The sequence below is a fragment of the Corvus hawaiiensis genome, chromosome 22, assembly GCF_020740725.1.
Source record: "Corvus hawaiiensis isolate bCorHaw1 chromosome 22, bCorHaw1.pri.cur, whole genome shotgun sequence".
Lineage (NCBI taxonomy): Eukaryota > Metazoa > Chordata > Aves > Passeriformes > Corvidae > Corvus > Corvus hawaiiensis.
The window spans coordinates 6,125,412-6,144,051 of record NC_063234.1 but is presented as its reverse complement, the minus strand read 5'-3'; the positions used below and the strand labels follow the sequence as shown (position 1 = coordinate 6,144,051).

Here is an 18,640-nt window from a genome sequence, read left to right as displayed (position 1 = left end):
GTGGCCTTACACATTTTTTAATTTAAGGTTAACCCCCTGGGAATCCAGCTTGGCCCCTACACAAGTCTTTTCTCAAGGCTGAAATGCCACCAGCGTCTTCCACTTATGGACCCTCTTACGGACCCTCATAGCTCAAGTCTCCCTATTTTCTCCCATTTCCCATGAATTCAGAGCTGACTTGTGCCTAATAGGGTACTTTGCTAATTTAAACTGATTTTTGCTCCCCTGTGCAGGGTCATGACCCCTGCTGTGCACGTTTTTCTTCAGAGATCATGTTTTCTATCCAGGTTTTTGCATGGCTGCTGTGTCGTCTTAGCATCCTCGTCCTGCTCCCTGTACCTCGTCCACAAACACATCCCATCCCACCTCAAACGCAGGGATTTGCTGTCCTTGGTGGTTGCCGTGACATCTCCAAGAGTCACCTGAGGGCTCCCTGGGATGGACACCCAGGCTGGAAGCACATCAGAGAGGGGGTCTGCCTTTGTTCACAGCACAGGCAGGCTAAAACACAGTTCCCCCCCTCTGACACACATCTTTTGGTCATTAAACCAGTTTGACCAGCAGTATTGAGGTTTCTGGTCATACCTCTGTCTTTCAGCCAAACCCCTGGGAAATAGTCATTTTTAAATGGGCAGAAATGAGGGAAAAGGGAAAATGACCCCCACTGAAAGGCATGCAGAAGGGCTTTCCTCACACGTCTGAGACATGGCTGTTTGAATTTGGTGGTGTTTTTAATAATTCTTATTCACTGTCCTGCCCCAACAGCATCTACCGAGTCCTCTCTAGTTCTCTGAGATGATCCCATCAAAGAAAACATCTTTCTTTTTTTCCCTTCCAGCCACAGCAGGTTTTTGCTAAAGTTCAAGGTTTGGGTCTTGTCAGCACTTTTTTAACACATGGTTTTGACAAACCTCATGGTATCCATGATCTGATTTTCACTGTCATTAACCCGGGAAAAGAGCTTAATCATTTGACTACTGCTAGTTTTGCTCCTCTACCTCCATCTTTTCACCCCCAAAAGGGTTTCAGTTGGGGATTGACAAGGCAGACTAGTTTTATATATCATAAACTGAGTGTTTAGATGAGCAGAAAATACAAATAAATCTATTTTAAAGGTGTTGCCAAGACCACGGAGGTACAGTTTTGTATCACTTGGGGTCGCACAATATTTCATGTGTCACAGATGTCCAAGAACCATAAATTCCTGAGCTGTAAAGGCTGGAAAATGAAGGTTCATAAACCCTTCTGAACATTTTTGGCCCTAATTCACTGCTACATGCCAAAACATTGGACCTGCCATGTGCCAGAATTCTGGGGAAATAGGATAACTCAAAGCCCCAGGAATCTCACACATAAGGCACCTGGGGGTCTCTGTGGGGCTGAAGCTCAAGGATTTGCCAAGACTGGTGCTTTGCCAAAATACCCACAGCAAAATGCTGCAGAGGATTATCTAGAGGGGAAAAAAAAAAAAACCACAACAAAAGCCAAACCCACCCTAAAAACCCAAGTGCACCTCAACTATGATTCACAAAGTGGAAATATGAGTGTTTTCCATGGGTCTGAGAGATGAGGGTGAGTGATGGCAGAGCCGCGAGGCACAGCTGAGCCCAGGGATGCTCAGAGGATGCTGTAACACAGATCCCATTTAATCCCCACATAGTAGGGGATTAGAGAACAAACCAGAAGTTTTTAGGGCAGCTCCAAGTGCCAGACAGCTGGGGTGCTGCCACCCAGGGTCATAGGCACCTCCTTGGGGGCTGACCAGACATGGTACCTGAGCCATCACCACTGCAGTGGTTTTCACTTGTTTTCTGTTTAATGGGGAAAAAAGAAAGGTCTTAATTACCAGCCAAAGAGGTTCATTATCACCCTGGCATTCCAGCTTCTTTCTTTGGCCCCTTCCAACCCTCTGACTCTCACACCGCTCCTGGATCTTAGGCCACTCCAGTGCCTTAGGCAGTAATTGAAAGATCTAATTAAAAAATGGGGTATTTGTCCAGGACACAGAGTCCCCCACCTGGGGAGAGTTCCCAGCAGGTTTCCACCGGTTTCCCCATGTGACATTTTTGGGGAGGCTCCATTCCCAGCCTATGACTGCTCTAACTGCAGGGATGCCCATCATGTTTCAGAGCACAAAGCCCAGCTGACGTACCTTGGACAAACCTTAAATAGCCCAGCGCAGGCTCCAGCCGGTGCTGTGTATCTCTGACTCCATTAGATTAGTCAAGATCCAATCCCATCAGCACTTAAAAGCCTTCCAGACCTACATCCCTATCCCAAATCATCAGCAACAAAGAGATTCTGTCATCATCCCACTGCAACAAGGATGAGCCTGCGGTGAAGGTAATGCTCCCCCATGAACCCCTTTTATTATCAACAAAGAGCTGATTTTTCCCAGCATTAAGAATTTCTTTCTCTTCCTTTTTTTTTCTTGCTCATATAACTGGCTGAACAGATTTTCTTCAAAGGCTCCAAAACAGCTGGGGTCTTGCAGAAACAAATAAGGTTCTGGAGAGTTAGCTCAGAAGGGAGCCTGGGGAATTTTAAAAAATTATTGTAAATTGGGGTCTAAGAGGCTGCCCACTTGGAGTGAAACTCATGGAAGTGCTCAGAGATGATGGGAGAGTGATGCCTCTACTCCCAGTGACATCCCAAGAGGGGATGTGGGGGGAGATGGGGCACATTGGGTGTGGGAACCACAACCCTCCTTCCCACCTCTGCCCCACAGGGACCCTGTGCCATGCCAGGGTGGGCAGCCTCTGGCTGGAGGTACCAAACCTGGTGATGATGAAGAGTTACCATCTCATGGTAATTAACCCATGTAGCTCAGAAACTCATGTGGTTTTGCTAATTAACACGTTTGTATGGACCCCTGTCCAAAGGTCTGTTGCAGTGGTTGCAATTTCAGGCAGTAAAATATTTGGCATTTTGGGTTGCAAAACATGACAAAGTGTGATTCCTGCCCAGGGTTTGCAGACGCCATGTCCCCTGCTCATACCTTGGGCACAGCTCCCCTCTCTGCAGAGTCCCTTCATCTAGGGATGGAAAACTATCATCCATCCATCCATCCATCCATCATCTAGGATGGAAAACAAATGGTCCCATCCCTTCTGCTCTGTGGAAAGCCTTGGCAGCTCCTCAGGGCACCTACATCATGCCCCAGAAGCCTTTGTCCCCCTTGAAATGGGAGAGACGTCTTTGGGCTTGTGCTTAAGATTAGGACACCTCCATGGGACACTTGCTTGTGCTCCAACCTGGACGTTCAACACCTCATAGCTTTTCTTGGAGTAAAAAACAAAAGCAAGAAAAGGTAGAGGATGTACCCACCAAGTCACATGGCAGGGATGGAGGTCTCTAGAGGTTCTCTGGAGACGTGCTTAGGCCACACACAGGTTTTTGTAGCAGCTGTTATTTGACAGTGGTTTCCAGCAGCTCTTGATTCCCAAAGGGCAAGTACTGATGGTTGGCAGCTTCTATTTGGAAGAGAGGGAACCAATGCGGGAACATCTCCACTACAAAATTACTGTGTACCTAAAAGCTCTCTTTACATGTAAACCTGGTGGCCCAACCATAGCAGAGGATATCAGAGCATTTTGACAGCAGTGAGCACCGTGAGACAGGGCCCAGATGACTCCTAGGGATCCAGAGGATGCCTGGCGTTGGTGGCACTTTGTCCTTGGAAGACTGGGTGTCTGGAAGTAGCCACAGCAGAGCTGGTGAACATCTCTGTGCCCCTTGCAGGTCACCCCATGAGTGCAGCCCTGCAGGTGACAGCATTTGGGCTTGCACTTCTCTCAACACTCTTCCTACTCCTGGCCACGTGCACAGACTGTTGGATGGTCAATGCTGATGACAGCTTGGAGGTGAGCAGAGAAATCACCTGGAAGGTGAGCAGAGTGGCCACCTTTAAGGTGAGCAGAGCAATCATCATTCTCAAGGTGAGCAGCTGAGAGCAAGGGGGGTGCCTTGCCATCCATGAGGTTGCACCATGTCTCCACAGGCTTGGAAAAGGGACATGGTGGGACAAATCCACTGCTTTTTGAGTTGAAGGATTAGAGGATTATAGAGACAGAGAGATGGAGCAGGAGAAAACAGAGAGCAAGTATGGGCAGGGAGTCACTGGGACATTGTCCAGGTGTAGTGGTGGGAGTGTGAAATCTGCCCTGCTGGGCTGGGAGATCCGTGGGAAGCTGAGGGGACTCTTTTTGCATGAGTGCCTTTCTCCCGCTTCCAGGTAAGTCACAAATGCCGGGGCCTTTGGAGGGAGTGTGTCACCAACATGCAGGACGGAGTCAGGACCTGCGACCAATATGACTCCATTCTGGCTGACCACCCAGGTGAGCTGACCTGGCCTGGAGGCATTTGTTAAGTTCACAGCTCAGAGTCTTGAAAGGGAAGAGGGAAAGTGATTTTCATTGCACCAAGCTTCCCTTTGTCAGTCAGCCACGCCAGCCTAAGGCTGCTCTTGGTCTCCTGTCCCAATAGGTTGGTCTGGGCAGCAGTTCAGGGTTCAGTCAGACCTGCCATGGGGTCATCAGGCAGGAAAGAGGCCATGAAGCTGTGCAGCTCACAACAAACATGTTCTGGCATGTAGAACTTAGGATTTGCAACCCACCATGCTGCAGGCAGAGCAAGGACCATTCCCACTGGCCAAGAACTCATGCCCACAGCTCAGAGACAGTCACATCAGGGTAGGGACATTTCTTCTGGCCTGCACAGGGCACATCAAGCCCTGCATAGAGAACCCTTGTGTTGGGCCATGACATGGAACAAGACAGATTCAGGCAGTGGAGAAGGAGAGTTGTCGGTATGGACTAAGGGAGGCTGCCACTTGCTCTGGGGAGGAGGGACCTTTGCAGGGCACAGTCCCATCACAGCTGGTGATGTGATCCATGCCAGCTCTTGTTATTCACTGGTATATTGACATTTGCTGTTCAAAACACCTGCTACACAACTTGGAGGAAGAAACAGTGTGGACAGCAGTGTCTTTTGCTCAAGAATGTCTTGAGCAGGTGACCACATACCAGGTGCTGATGGGTATACCTTGAGTTGTTTTGTTTCTTGAGCTGGTTTAATCATGAGTTTAAGGCCTTATTAAGTTTCTGATGAGTTTGTTGAGCACCTTCCCTTGGCCCATGGCAGGGTTGGTGGGTTCCAGTGTGATGGCCACTGGTGAGCTGGGTTACTCTAATGGGGACATGGGCAGCAATCTGGAGTGGAGAGACCTGTTGTTCTGATTATTCCTCATTCCCGTTTCTGGTTGTTTTTAACTTCCCTGCCCAGTGAAGATCGTGGTGACACGGACCCTGATGATCACAGCGGATCTGCTGGCTGGCCTGGCTTTGGCTACACTGGTCCTTGGGCTTGACTGCATCACGTTCCTCAATGAAGATCCTTGTGTCAAACTGAAGATGTGCTATGGAGCTGGAGTCATACTTGGCGCTGGGAGTGCGTGGCAGGGAGAGCTTGGGACCAGACAGACCTCATGTCCCCAGGGAGCTGGGGAGCATGCTGGGAGCTAGCGGCACCCCCTCAGAAGGGCTTGGGGAGCATAGGGGGTTATATGGTTCTTTTTAACAAGCCCCATTCCTCCTAGGTATCCTGGGGCTCATAGGCTCCGTGTGGTATGCGGTGGACGTCTACCTGGAGAGGGCCATGCTGGTGTCACACAATATATTCCTGGGAGTCCACTACGACTTTGGGTGGTCATGCTGGCTGGGGATGGCTGGCTCCACTGGCTGCTGTGTGGCATCTGTCCTGCTGACCTGCTGCCTCTATGCCTGCACAGGTCAGTCTGTCTCATTCCACCCCATCCTATCTCAAGTTTTGCCCTGCAGGAATATGGGGTGAAGGACAAGCTCAGAGGGCAAAGGGGCTTCTTGCAGGGTCCAGCCTAGCCAAGGGGAACCCCTTTGTGCCTGGCCTGTGCCCCTTGGCTGGGGAGGCTACAACAAGGCAGAACAGGGCTGAGTAAGGAGCCCCATAAACCCTGTAAGGGCACGGAGAGGGTGCAGGAGTCCATCCACATCTGTGGGCCTCCAGGTCCTGGTGAAGGTGTGGTGATGTTTACTCAAAGCAGTAGCCGTGCTAGAGCTGAATCCCTGACATCAGCCAAAGCCTGAGCCAGTGGCTGCAGGGATGTGCTGGTTGAAATCCAGCCCCACCACCAGGGACATTGGGCAGGTGATGCCTCCCCAGACGTCATCTCTAATCCTTATGCCTGGTCCCATGGGGTGTAAGTTAACCCTGCTGGCTAGCTGGGTTCAATTCTCCTGCCATGTCCCCGTGCTGTGGCAGCCCCAAGTCACCCTGCAATGGCCAGCTGTGACATAACCCCAACTCTTTCCTGGCAGCCCCCAGCAGCTGCTGTCAACCCCAGAGGCATCCTCAGCCCCAGGGCCGAACAGCCACCAGCAAGATGTACGCCATGGATTCCCGTGTGTGATGGCCAGCAGCACCTCCTGCACCCAGCTCTGATACGGGACACTCTCCCTGCCAGTCCGACCCCATTAAAGCACTAGCACCTCTACTGAGACACTTCTGCAGCTGCTTCCAAGCTCTGACGCAGCCAGATGACTGCTAAAAGCGAGGGTACTGCAGCAGTCAGCCAGGGAAGGGTATTTTTCCCACTTCCAGCCAGGTTTCATGAAAATAAAACCCAGAAAAGTGTTGCTTTAAGAAAAGATGCCCCTGTTCCCCAGGGACACCCAGGAAAGCTTTCAGGACATTGGGGGCAGAGTCGCTCCTCTGACACTGCTCAGCCCATGCTTTGGAGGAATTCAGTGGGAAGTCTTTTCTGCATGGAGCAGTACTGACTCCATGTGGCTGGTAGTCCTGGTTCCTCCCACACCAGTCCCACTGGAAACCTTCCCTGGGATCGGACAGAGGGCAGCACAATTTGTGCTCAAAAACTGGGTAAAACCAGGAGTCTGGAACACTTAGTTATCAATGTTTTCATGGGGGATCATCAAGGAACACCAAAGCCATACACACCAGACACAAGGAGGTGAGTCAATCTGAAGCCTGATGATCTACCTGCAGAGTGGGGTTTTTAAGTTCACACAAAACAGGAATTCTGTTTTCAAAGTGAATTATTATCTTTCTACACTTGTAAACCATTATGAAAACAAACCAGAACCTGAAACCACCACCAACTCAATCCTCACCACTCTCAATTACTGAATGCTGGTTTTGGCCTCATTCCCTTACTTCTCACCCCAAGCTCAGCACAGACACAGAGCAAAGCCTGGGGCACTGGGACTGTTGGGACACCTGGGGTGGTTGAGACACTGGAGCCTAAAGGAAAATGATTAAGAGCACAGAGCTCACTAGTATGTAGAAAGGTCCCAAAAGCTGCCATTGGACAGCCACCCCCTCCTGCAGGTGCTCTGCAGTGGTTCTAACGGCTGTTGTCAGAGCATTGCACAGCTGGGCTGAGACAAGGGTGAGCCCCATGCTGAGGGAGCAGCCCCCACTCACCAGGTTCTCACCATGGCACTGGGGTGCAGCCAGAGCCAGTTTTGGCATAAGGCATGGCTCTGGCTCCGTGCTTCTGCACCCCTGGGGGAACTGGTGATGGACTGCCGGCTCTGCAGTGCACTCATGAGCAAGTGTGCTACAGCACAGCCCCAGTGATGAGTTTGGTATTTTTTGGAATCTAGAACCTGGCACAGGTTGCCCAGAGAAGCTGTGGCTGTCCCATCCCTCAAAGTGCTCAAAGCCAGCTTGGACCGGGCTTAGAGCAACCCGGTCAAAGTGGAAGGCGTCCCTGCCCCAGTGGCAGGGTATGGGATGAGGTGAGCATTAAGGCTCCCCCCAACCCAAAACAATGTGGGATTCTACCATTTGGGGGGAGGGGGGGGGGTCCCCTTTTTTTTTTTTAAGCACCCTCACACCACCTCAGTTCTGCAAGTGCTGTATTCCAGCAAGGACACAGGCAAGCTGCTCCAGCAAACAGCTCTTGGAAACACTGCACTAGCACTAGGCACTCCCACCCCTCTGTGCCCACCCCTCCTTCTCCAGTGTGACTCAACTGCATCTTCATTGGTATTTTCACTTTCATTTTCCTGTTTTACCCCACCAGTCTGTATGCCCAAAGAGTAAAGCACTCATTTTTTTCCCAAATATTTTATGAATATTTAACTTAAAACCCTTTCACACTGAAGTGGGTTTAAAACGCTCAAGTACACACGGTAACTCTTTAAGACCTTTATTAACAGATGCTTGCAGTTTGACTTGAAAAAATCAGGCGTATATTTCATACAAATTAAAAATGAGGTTCTTAAAAATCTCAACTTGACCAGATATGAAACAATTTACAAACTTTTAAAGGTATATTGAGAAAAAACAGGCTTTTAAAAAACGTGTTTATCATTTCCAAAAAGAGAATTCTTTAGGTAAAAATAATAAAAACCCCATGCTGCATAGATAATGCAGATAGTTCTAGTAATCTGGTCAACAGCAAAAAGCAAGCACTTAAGGTCTTCAGTTCCAATTCTTTTGTTCATTTCTTATTGCTGGAATTTCATTTTCTTCTTCATTTCTTAAAGTCTTTTCTTTGATGACTAAACTGAAAAAGAGAAAAAAAAAAGGCTCATAAGACAAGTGACAAAGGGTTACAGGGATGCTTTGTGTACCAAGACTCACCTGCAACTCAAAAATTCACCCTAAGCTGCCTGTCACATGCTCACAGGACAACCCTCACCAGCTACTGTTCCTTGTCAGCCCCCTCCTCTCCCCCTCAACAACCACACCCACCACCTTCCCGCAGGACCAATGCCAAGGACTTCAGAGAGAGCAGTCAGTCAACTTAAACCCAAAGGGATCCCTCTGGTCATGGGGAGAGCTGCTTCCACCAGGCTCTGCCGACATTCAGCTACTGCCCAGAGCACAGAAACTAAACACAATAACTCTCCAATGCTCCCAGACAGCAAGAGGAACCAAGGTGCCACTGTGGTATTCTTTTGAAGCCCATGATCTAAGAATTCATCCAGGAGGTGTTGACCACCAAGATGAATACCAGGATACGACAAATATTCACAACAAGTGCACAGAGACCACTGCAGCAAGGCCTGGACAGGGACTGAATGATCAATCTGCAAGTGGAACATGAAGCACCTGAGGCCGTGCAGATCAAGTTCCCAAGCTCCCACAGTTGGGAGAGGCTGCAGCTGCTGCCAACACCAAGCCATTCTCCCAGCCCAACTCCTGCGGCCCCTGTCCATCCCATCAATGTGACCACTCAGTCTGCTCCCACTACAGCCTGAATTCCTCTTCCACTTTCCTGCCCTCCAGGAACAAGTGACAAAAGGAATGGGATACACACACGGGTGAGAAGAAATGCAGAACAAGTAGAGTCCTGGCAATGAAAATATTCCCAGATTAGCAGAACTGTCCCTTAGGAGTCAGCACTAAACAAGCCCCAATCACAGTCAGGTACCCTTGCAACTAACCCAGCCTTTGACCCCTGCCCTGCACACAACCCTCCCAAGCCCACACCTCAGCACTGCAACCACACCTCCCACACACTGACAAAAGCACCATTTCTACCAGTTTTTCCAGCATTTTGGTTAGATAAAAAGCTGCTCCTGAGACACTCCTGCTAATTCCTCATCGACTTCGTAGAAATGGATGCCAAAGTCTCAGTACCATCCACCTCCCTGAAGGGACTCAGCTCAGGCACTGATGGAGTTTGGTAAATCCCAGCACATGCTTCTCCTGACTACTTTCAAGTCTTTACACTTGCACTGCTTGAATTTCTGGGTGAGCAGACTGCTGTAAGCCTGAACTACTGAACATAGCCAAGATTCAGAGTGTAACAGTATTCCATCAATGACAATTAAAGCTTGTCATTGATTCCCCCCAATCAGTCGGCATTGAGGCAACAAAGCCTCGCAGTTCAGTTCCGCAGGGACACTCACAGATCAGTTACAGCACGCATGAGCAAGAAGTGTCCAAACCTTGTAAGGCACAAATTAAAAGAAAGCATGAGAAGAAAAAGTCAGTCAGCAAACGGCATCCCCAGGCCCCTGGTCACGCACCCGGATGATGGTAGAGATGTTAAGCCGGTATTTACTCAGCCCCGCCCTGCTCAGCCTCGGGAGCGGACGTGTTCTCAGCTGGTGGTTCGGCTGTCTTCGTCTCTTTGCCATCTTGTGGTTTAGGGTTCTCTGGGCGTCTGCGTCGGTAGTTGAAGTTACGGCGGTACCGACGTTGAGGTGGCTGCTGACTTTGGGTTTCATCCCCTTGGTTCTCTTTATCTTCTTCATTCCCATCCTCTCTAGGCTGTCTTTGACGAGGAGGACCCCTGAAAGTCAAGCTAAGCTTTAACCATGCAGCACCTGAGCATTGCCATGTCCTGGCTCTGTCGCAGAACAAGGCTAAAACCAGCAGCTTGATCTGCAGCATACCTGCGAAATCTTGGTCTGTAACCCCGGTACATGTTTTGCCTGACTGGTCTGCCATCTCCTGCACCCTGGTTGTCAGCACCCTGCAAGACATCAGGCCACAGACCCTCTCAGCCCCAAGCAGAAGTGTGCTAACACCACAGCTTGTCATGCTGTGAGGAAGGAGCTGGAAGGTTGTCAGTTCAGTCAAGGTGGGCAGCAGTTCTAGGGAACAGGTGTGCACACAATGGAGAATCCTCCAGTTAATCGTATCAATTGAAACACTCTGGTTTTTAGAAGCTGTAACACGAAGACCTTCAGCTACTTTATTTCATGTTACTGCCAAACCTTACCAAAATCATCTGGAGTACCTACAAGAAGTGTCAAAAGGTGCATCTCATCACCCTGCTCCAAAGCAACCAAGCCTGTTTAGCATCATATGTCATACAAATGTTACCTCCACTATCTCTCCCTGCACGGGAGGGTTGGTATATTGTGGACGACGCCCGTAGGGCCTACGCATATAGTAAGGTGGGTACCGCCGCCTGCGATAGGGACGGCGTTGCTGAGCTTGACCTTCTGGTATGTTCTCTGCTCCTTCATTTTTTTCCCCACTCTCACTGTTCTGGTAGTTTTGCTGGTAGTTGCGTGGAGGACCCCTACGACGTGGATATCGTCTGTAATGGTTACGATCTGCTGCGTATTTACTGCCCTGCACTGGAACTCCACCAGGTCCTGTAACGTTGGCTGCCTCCGCGCCCTAAAGAGTGGACACAGCATTAGGGAAACAGTCACCATCCCACTAGCTACAGCATAACAGTCTAGTACTGAGCAATGATTTACATCCACATTGTGAAGCAATGAAAAACCATTCAACTCCTTGGATGTCATCAGGCATAGACTCAAACCACAGGCACCACACCAAAGCCTGCAATCTGAGTTTTCCATGTGCACTCTGACACCCGAGAGATGTGTTTACCTTTTCTCCCTCAACCACATCAAACTCCACGGTCTCTCCATCTCCTACGCTGCGGAGGTACTTCCTGGGGTTATTCTTCTTTATGGCAGTCTAACAACACAACAGTGCAGGCACAGCATAAGAATACAAAGGAAGATTTTTTTTTTTTAAGATTACTAAATACTCAAATTCTTTATCTTAGGAGAAAGACCTGTACTCCTGAAAAAGCAATTCAATCATTGGGAAAATCCAGGAAGTCATAAAATGTACCTGTATTACGCTCTGGACTATTTGAAATGAGCAACAGCTTTACCATTAACTGGAAGTACCAGTCAACATGCTGTCTACTGGCTAAAAAGGCAGTTTGAAAACAAAGAGTAAAACTCCCAAACCACACACTGGCTACAGGATTCCTAATCAGAGTTTAACATTCAACATCACTGTGATAGTTATACATTCCTCTGAAGCATATAAATCAATATATCAGCCTTTCCAATCACCCTCTTGGATTTCCAGTCCTCCATTATTTCCCACACCACCACAGGACACAGCAGCTTCTGCATTCCATACTCTATAAACCTAACAATGGCCAGGTATCAAGAGATTTCCTCCTCTGAGGCTGCCAACACCATAGTTTCTACCACAGGACCGACCAATTAACCCTAAATCTACTCCAGCTGTGTACTGCACACCAAGGACTGGCCTTTCCCAGGTGTCAGCACCAGACAATCCTCTGTATCAGTGGCCACCTGTCAAACAACATTACTAGAACAGACTCAATTTTCGATGCTCTCCAGTACTGGATGACATCTTCGACAGATGAGTTAATACTCAATACACACCATGCTCAGCCATGTTCTGCTTATCAAACACTTCAACTGAACAGCAATACAAGTGTAACAACATTAACAAAAATACTTGCCACACAATTTGGTTATATTTTTTTTTCCCCCTAAATGGAACAAAATCAATGGAAAAACATGCCCACAAGTCTCAGTCTAAACAACAGTAACTTTAGAGAAAGCCTTATTACAACAGCAGCCAGTCCAACAGCTTTTTGTGACACCTGAGCTATGTAACAGGGATGGAAAAAAGCATACACAGAAAGAACTTCTCAACCAACCTGATTTCTTTCAGATTAGAGCCCTGTAACTGTTTTATTTTCAGTATTACACTAGAACAAATCATTACCAAACTGTTATTTCAGAAACATAAACAGTAGCTACATGACAAGTCCTGTAATGCAACCAGTAAGTCAAGGTCACTTACAGGTGACCCTACTTGCCAATCGGGTCTGAAAGCTTCCCCTCAGGGTATGTATAACCTCTCACAAACCAGTGCCTCTAATAGCTGGCAATTTAGACAAGGAACAGGCAAGAAGCTGAGAGATTATAAACACTTTCCAGGCATTGCTTTTCCCTTCCTTTGTGTTAACATCAGCAGCACATCCCTAACTTGAGGCAAAAGAATGACCCACAGACTCCTAAATGCCAGAGGAAAACCAGGCTCCACTACAAATTCTTTGTGGGCTGCTTGCTGACGAGATCCTGAGCCAGAAAGGGCAAAAAACAAATTGCTGATCACAGCCTTGCAATTCAGACAAAGAACTAAACTAAGGCAAACCTGCTCCATGAAGTAATATACAGGTGTGGTGTGCAGTCTTGGGCTATTTTCCAGAGGTTTACCTGTTTGCCATACATTGTATCTCAAGTATACATACCAGTTAAATTGAAAAGCCCTTATTTAAATGTTTGTAGACTTTCACTGAAAGCCTAGAACAATAAAATCTATAATTTTGCCTAGGGGAAAAAAGCTTCACTGGCACTTCATCCCTATTATAGCTCAATTAATTCCTCTCCCTGCTGCAAGCTTTTCATTTAACTTTATTTCCAGATGCTTACTTAACCACTGTATGAATCCACAAGATGACTGGACTCCATGCAGTTATCCCCAAGCCCATGCTGGCAGCCAGTGCAGTTCTCATCACTACACCATCAGCCCACTCAGCCCTCTGTACATCACGTGGACGTGCAAAACCAAGAAGTGCAAGCAGGCTCCACTTGTAATGCAATCAAGAATCAGTTGCTTGTATTCAAGTAACAGTGAAAATGCAAGGCTCTTCCACAACTTCAGTCCTACTTAAATGGGTCAGGCACAGTCAAATTTCTGACAAGGAATATGTTTCAGTTTCAAGGAAACCTTACCTGATGGACAAACACATCTTCCTTGGTGTCATTCCTGCAAGACAACAAGAAATTGAAATTTGTGAATAAAATGCACAGTAAATTAAAAATTCAGTTGTCTGGTACAGAGCCAAAATGCAGATCTATCATAACAGGCTTTGAGCATCAGCCTTACTCATCAACCTGCTCTCAACTAGTTCCTATCAGCTTACTGCGTGTAGAAGAGATCAGCAGGAAGCTCGCACAAAGTGCAAAGCACATCCTGAAGGTTCAGTAAGGCACATTGCTCCTCACTCCTGCACACCTCTCTATCCTTCACGTCCCATCAATGGAGACGGTTTGAACACCTGACAGTGACCACTCACTCCTTCCCAGCGGTGCTCTGTGGGAGACTGGCTACTGCAGCTTTTGGAAGTAGCTCTGCCACTGGAGCCTGACATTCCCTCAGCTTTAAAGTCTCCCTCACCTGAGGAACAGCAACACCAGCTGCCTGTGAAGGCAGCACCATTGATCAAGCCTTGGTCTCCCCTCTCAAGAAACAGAAAACAGCTCAGGTCTGTATCTACAGGGACCCACGAGCACCCATCCTTCAAGCATGACCCTGGCAGAGCTTCCGCAACTGCCATGAGTCTGAACAACCACAGCTCAGTATCAGCTTCAGTCAAAATTTTCTACTCTGCTCTGAAGAGTTACAACAGAGGCACCCTTGCGCTGGTTAGAGCTGCACAAGCCATCTCCCCTACTCCTGAAGCATGGACATCCCAGCTCCCATCACATCAACCCACCCTCACTGCAGTGTTAGTTTCATTACTGCATGGAACAATTTGAATCAACAAGAAAATGGCTTTTATTTCCTAGAATGACAGGTTAAAGACATAAGTAAGCTCATGTGAAAACGTGCTCCGAACTGGAGTGCTCGTATCCAGTGGTAACAGAATACTTGGGTTGGTTTGTAGTAAGATAAAGCTAGGTGCTCCTCACCCCTGGCTTTAAAAAGTGAGAATTGACAATTAAACGTTTTCCAGAAACTCCATCCAAACTACGGCTATTCTGTCAGACATCACCAGTAAAAATAAGTCCCCTTGTTTCCTCTTGAAATTGATGCCTACAGACCTCAAAGATTACTGGGGAAAGGCAGCCAAAAGGCAGCAGAGCCATTCTGATCTCATCTCCAAAGCCCCATGATGCAGCACCCAGAAGCCCTTGCAAAAGCCAAAGCTGAGAGACTCTTCTTCAAAATACAATATCCAAAATGCTGAAAACCTTCACAAGAGCATAGTAACATGTTTCTAGTAAAAATGCTGAGCACCTTCCTTCACCCTCAGCTGAAAAACAGTGGTAGAAAGTACTCATCCACAAGTGTGGACACTTTGTACTTTTGCCCAAGTTGAATTTTGGACAAGCAGACCAGATACTTATTTTTGAAGTCCTTTTGCAATGCAGTTTCCATTCAAAAGGACACTGGAGTTTTGGCTCAACAACTGACTGGGTCACACAGAGCTCACTGAGTGAAAAACACACCAGGCCCTTTCACAGCCTCGTGCCACTGGCCACACAACTCCCAATGCTGTTTTCCAGCAAGCACATCTGGAAGCAGCAAGCATGCTGTCAATGTGGATGATGGAACAGCAGGACCATCACTTTCTCAAGGAAAATTTGGAAGGGTACAAGAGAAACACTCATTCTGAAGGTCAAACAAACCATTTAGCTGATCTTTGCACTAAGCCACTCTTCCATTCACGTCTTTTATCCACAAAAATATACTAGAAAAAGGGAATCAAGCAAGCAGACAGACTAAGAAGTCCAGCAGGGCACCAAATGCCAGGCCAGATAGTGCAACTCCAGTTGCGGTACAGACTAAGCTAGCGGCTTTTGCACATCTACTTGTTATTTTGGCAAACATGAGAAATAATCATCAAAGACCCAGAATTCAAACTCCAATTTTGGAACAGAATCGCACTTCTAACACTAAAAGCACACAGAAAATACCTGAAGTGAGCATGCACCTCCATCAAAGCTGATTTCAGTTCCAAAGCTCATTTTATCTGCAAGCAGACCTGGCTAAAGCCGAGCCATGCAAGGGCAGGAGCTCCTGCACAGCTTCCCTGCAACCAGGCAAAGATTCCAGAGCTGAGGAAATGTCCTCCTCTTCAGTTACCAGGCTCTAATCTCTTGATAATACGAGATCATGCTGGGTTTCTCATTACAAATAGCAACCTCAGGGATTAAACAGCTGCCAAAGTAATGACTGGAGAAGCCATTCGGATGTCTTAACTAGATGCTGCTGCTTCCTCGCTTGACTGACATCACAGAACATTTCCACTACTGAGGGAACAGGAAAAGCCTTCCCTCGAGGTGGGGTTTGTGGCTGGGACTTGGGAGGCGTTTCCAGAGACACGACAGCTCCCAGCACTGGTGACTGCACAACACCAGGAGCTGAAGCATGGTGTGAACAATGCAAACTGGGCAGACTGGGAGGCAAGTTTGTAAAGCTGCAGACGCAAAACCAATTCAGGAGCTTCACGGACAATTCAGACTAGCTCATGAAGTAACGGGCAGTTCAAAAAGGCAGTGTTTAAACCAAACATAAACAAAACATCCAATAATAACACTACACTTGCTGCCCTAAAGGGAGATTCCCCAGTTTTCAGCCACATTCTGAGACCGGGGAGTTCAAGTACCACGATTAAGGGAAACAGCTCTGGCCACACCCCAGGGAGGCCCCCCAAACCAATGGGGCCAAGAATTGCCCATTTTTAAAAAACTTGCTTGCAGAGCACTTCCAGAACTCCTCTCTCCCTGACAGGCCCACATTAGCTATTTACACAAGTCCTGAAGCGTTCAAACTATTCTTTCACACCAACTACTGTCATAAAAAGAATCTTCTAGGCACTTATTTCATGAGACCCGTCCATACACTTCAGTGTGGCACTAGACAGTGTGAACTGTGCTCCTTTTGTTCATTTTCCTACATGTTGAAGATTTCCTCATTAGAGCATGTTTGAACTACCAAGTGCTCAAAGCAATTCTTGCTTGCATTGACTGAAATTCACGCAGGAGTTTAAATAAATACCGTGTGCACTGACAGGCAGTATACTTTTATATCCTTAAGAACAAAAAAAAAAAAAAAAGAAAAAAAAAAAAAGAAAAAGAAAAAAACACCAAAAAAACCCCACAACACCGAAACAACCCCAAAACACCACAAATGACCATAATATAAGACACATGGCCGTGGAAACAGACTCGCTTCGAGAGCGCGGCTCTTGCCTAGGTTAAAGGACTTAAAAATCAACCAGGCAAGCCCCGAGCAGGTCAGAAACCCCTGGGTGGAGAAAAGGCACATCCCACCAGCTCCTTCTACCGACCAGGGCGAGAGGGGGCAAAGGCACCGCCGCTCCCCCCCCCGCGTCACCTGTCACCCGCACGCGCCCCCTTCCCGGGGCTCCCCGTGACAGGGCCCGCCGCGTCCGGGCGCTCACCTGTTGATAAAGCCGTAACCGTTCCTCACGTTGAACCATTTCACTGTTCCCAAAACCTTCGTTGCTGCGGGAAGGGGCAGAGGGAAGAGGGGAAGGAGGGGAGGGAGCAGCGCGTCAGGGGCACGTGGCGGGGCGCGCGCACAAAGGCCCCGCGTGGCGGACATCTTGCGCCGCCCCGCCCCCACCCGGCACGCGGGGCCGGCGGCGCGCGGGGAGGGGAAGGGAGGGAGAGGGGGGCGACTAACGGCCGCCGCGCGCGCGAGCAGGGACACGCGCCGAAGGCGGGGAGGGGGCGCGCACCGCCCCTGGGGGGGGAAGGGAGCGCGCGCCACCCTCAGCCATAGCGGGGGAGGGGTAGGGGGTCGGGGCTTCCCACCCACCCCAGGGACCCCCGCCCGCCCTCACCGATGACCTTCTTGTCCCCGCCAGCGGGAGGCGCCGCCGAGGCCAGGCCGCTGCCCCCGTTCCCGGTCCCGCCGTTTGGCTTGGAGTCGGCGGGGGCGGCGGGGGCCGCCGCGGGGACGGGGGCGGCGGGCGGCTGGGTCTCGGCCTCGCTGCTCATGGCGGCGGCTGTTCGGTGCGGACGGTGGTGGTGACTGCTGTTTGCGCCGCCTCCCGCGGTGTGATGGTGACTGAGGCCGGCCGTGGGGGGGCTGCTCCCTGCTCCGGGCTCGCTGAGCTCCGCTCTCCGCTCCCGATACCGATCGAACTGGCCACAATGGCGGCGCGCACCGGCTAGCCACCCCGCGCGCCCCGCCCGCACGCGCCGCGATTCGCCATCTGGCCCGCCCGTTAAACGGAGAGCGACCCCATTGGCTTTTCCCCGAACCCCCACCGCCCCTCGCCGAAAATCTATTGGCGGCGACACCTGCCTTTCCTCAATATCGCGCGCCCATTGGCTGCTCCGCCCGCGGCTGCCAGACTAGCTTTTCTCACCGGCCGACCCGGAGTCCCCGCCCCCGCCCCCTGATTGGCCGTCCCGGCCGCCCCTCCTGCCCCAGCGGGCACGATCGGGGAAGTGCGCGCGACCATGTGGCGGTGGCTCTTGTCCTGTCCCGCCCCTGACCGCGCTTCCGCTCGCTGGAAAGACTCCGGGCAGAGCGAGCCTGCGGGCGGCTCCGGTCCTAGCGTTCCCCGGGCGCCTACTCCCGTCAGTGATTGGCAGAAAGGGCCCAGGAGCGTTAATTACCAGAGGGAAATGCCGGATTTGGACCTGTATCAGAGCTCACTGACCCACGTACGGATGTGCAGCTACCGCACTGAGCTGACCCGCGGGGAATCAGCCTTTCCCTAAGCATCCCATCCTTCCCTTCCCGGAGGGGCGGGGGCAGCTCCTCACCCTGAGCCCTTCTACCCAGCCAGGCTGTCGGGAAAGCATTACTGCTGGGTCCTTTACCCTGTTGGAGCCGTTCTCCAGCCAACACCTCTCAGCTCCTATTTGCCTCCCTACCCCTATGTCTTTGCCTTACAGAGGCCTGGAGATACCCAACATCTCTTGCTGGATTCCTCAGAGGGAAGATCCAGAGGAAAACCCTGTCCTTGTCCAACAAGTTAATTTTCCTTAGGCACCTGAAAAATGTGGTTGGTGGCCACAGATTCCTAGCCCTCCCTTGACTATGTAATTCGTCTAACATT

The 18,640-nt window shown here is 49.7% G+C and overlaps 2 protein-coding genes across 7 annotated transcripts; one reads left to right on the top strand and one right to left on the bottom strand.

The window, feature by feature from the left end:
* The first annotated feature begins 2,192 nt into the window (after positions 1-2,192).
* Positions 2,193-6,533, top strand: LOC125336984 (claudin-16-like). Of its 4 annotated transcripts, none has more exons than XM_048326188.1 (6): positions 2,193-2,343; positions 3,742-3,938; positions 4,235-4,337; positions 5,284-5,448; positions 5,597-5,788; positions 6,354-6,533. In XM_048326188.1, the coding sequence occupies exons 2-6, from the start codon at positions 3,750-3,752 to the stop codon at positions 6,443-6,445; spliced, it is 741 nt and encodes a 246-aa protein (XP_048182145.1). In that variant the 5' UTR covers positions 2,193-2,343; positions 3,742-3,749; the 3' UTR covers positions 6,446-6,533. The 4 variants fall into 4 exon arrangements, with proteins under 4 accessions (XP_048182145.1, XP_048182147.1, XP_048182148.1 ...); XM_048326190.1 differs by having other exon boundaries at positions 2,194-2,343; positions 3,742-3,911; XM_048326191.1 differs by having other exon boundaries at positions 2,197-2,343; positions 3,742-3,863.
* A 1,660-nt stretch (positions 6,534-8,193) lies between these two features.
* Positions 8,194-17,732, bottom strand: YBX1 (Y-box binding protein 1). 3 transcript variants are annotated; one of them, XM_048326186.1, is made up of 8 exons: positions 17,411-17,732; positions 17,006-17,069; positions 13,548-13,581; positions 11,365-11,454; positions 10,843-11,145; positions 10,410-10,489; positions 10,041-10,318; positions 8,194-8,564 (listed from the first exon to the last, which is right to left on the bottom strand). In XM_048326186.1, the coding sequence occupies exons 1-7, from the start codon at positions 17,565-17,567 to the stop codon at positions 10,072-10,074; spliced, it is 975 nt and encodes a 324-aa protein (XP_048182143.1). In that variant the 5' UTR covers positions 17,568-17,732; the 3' UTR covers positions 8,194-8,564; positions 10,041-10,071. The 3 variants fall into 3 exon arrangements, with proteins under 3 accessions (XP_048182143.1, XP_048182142.1, XP_048182144.1); XM_048326185.1 differs by having other exon boundaries at positions 8,194-8,569; positions 17,411-17,731; XM_048326187.1 differs by having other exon boundaries at positions 8,194-8,569; positions 10,041-10,306; positions 17,411-17,730.
* Positions 17,733-18,640: the final 908 nt, after the last annotated feature.

Bases quoted from the DNA above. Each gene is read 5' to 3' on its own strand.
- LOC125336984 (XM_048326188.1), top strand. From the start codon at position 3,750: ATGAGTGCAGCCCTGCAGGTGACAGCATTTGGGCTTGCACTTCTCTCA. The intron at 4,338-5,283 runs GTGAGCTGACCT...TTCCCTGCCCAG, and splicing joins CATTCTGGCTGACCACCCAG to TGAAGATCGTGGTGACACGG. The intron at 5,789-6,353 runs GTCAGTCTGTCT...CTTTCCTGGCAG, and splicing joins CTGCCTCTATGCCTGCACAG to CCCCCAGCAGCTGCTGTCAA.
- YBX1 (XM_048326186.1), bottom strand. From the start codon at position 17,567: ATGAGCAGCGAGGCCGAGACCCAGCCGCCCGCCGCCCCCGTCCCCGCG. The intron at 11,146-11,364 runs GTAAACACATCT...TCCACTCTTTAG, and splicing joins ATGTGGTTGAGGGAGAAAAG to GGCGCGGAGGCAGCCAACGT. The intron at 10,319-10,409 runs GTATGCTGCAGA...GTTAAAGCTTAG, and splicing joins TACAGACCAAGATTTCGCAG to CTTGACTTTCAGGGGTCCTC.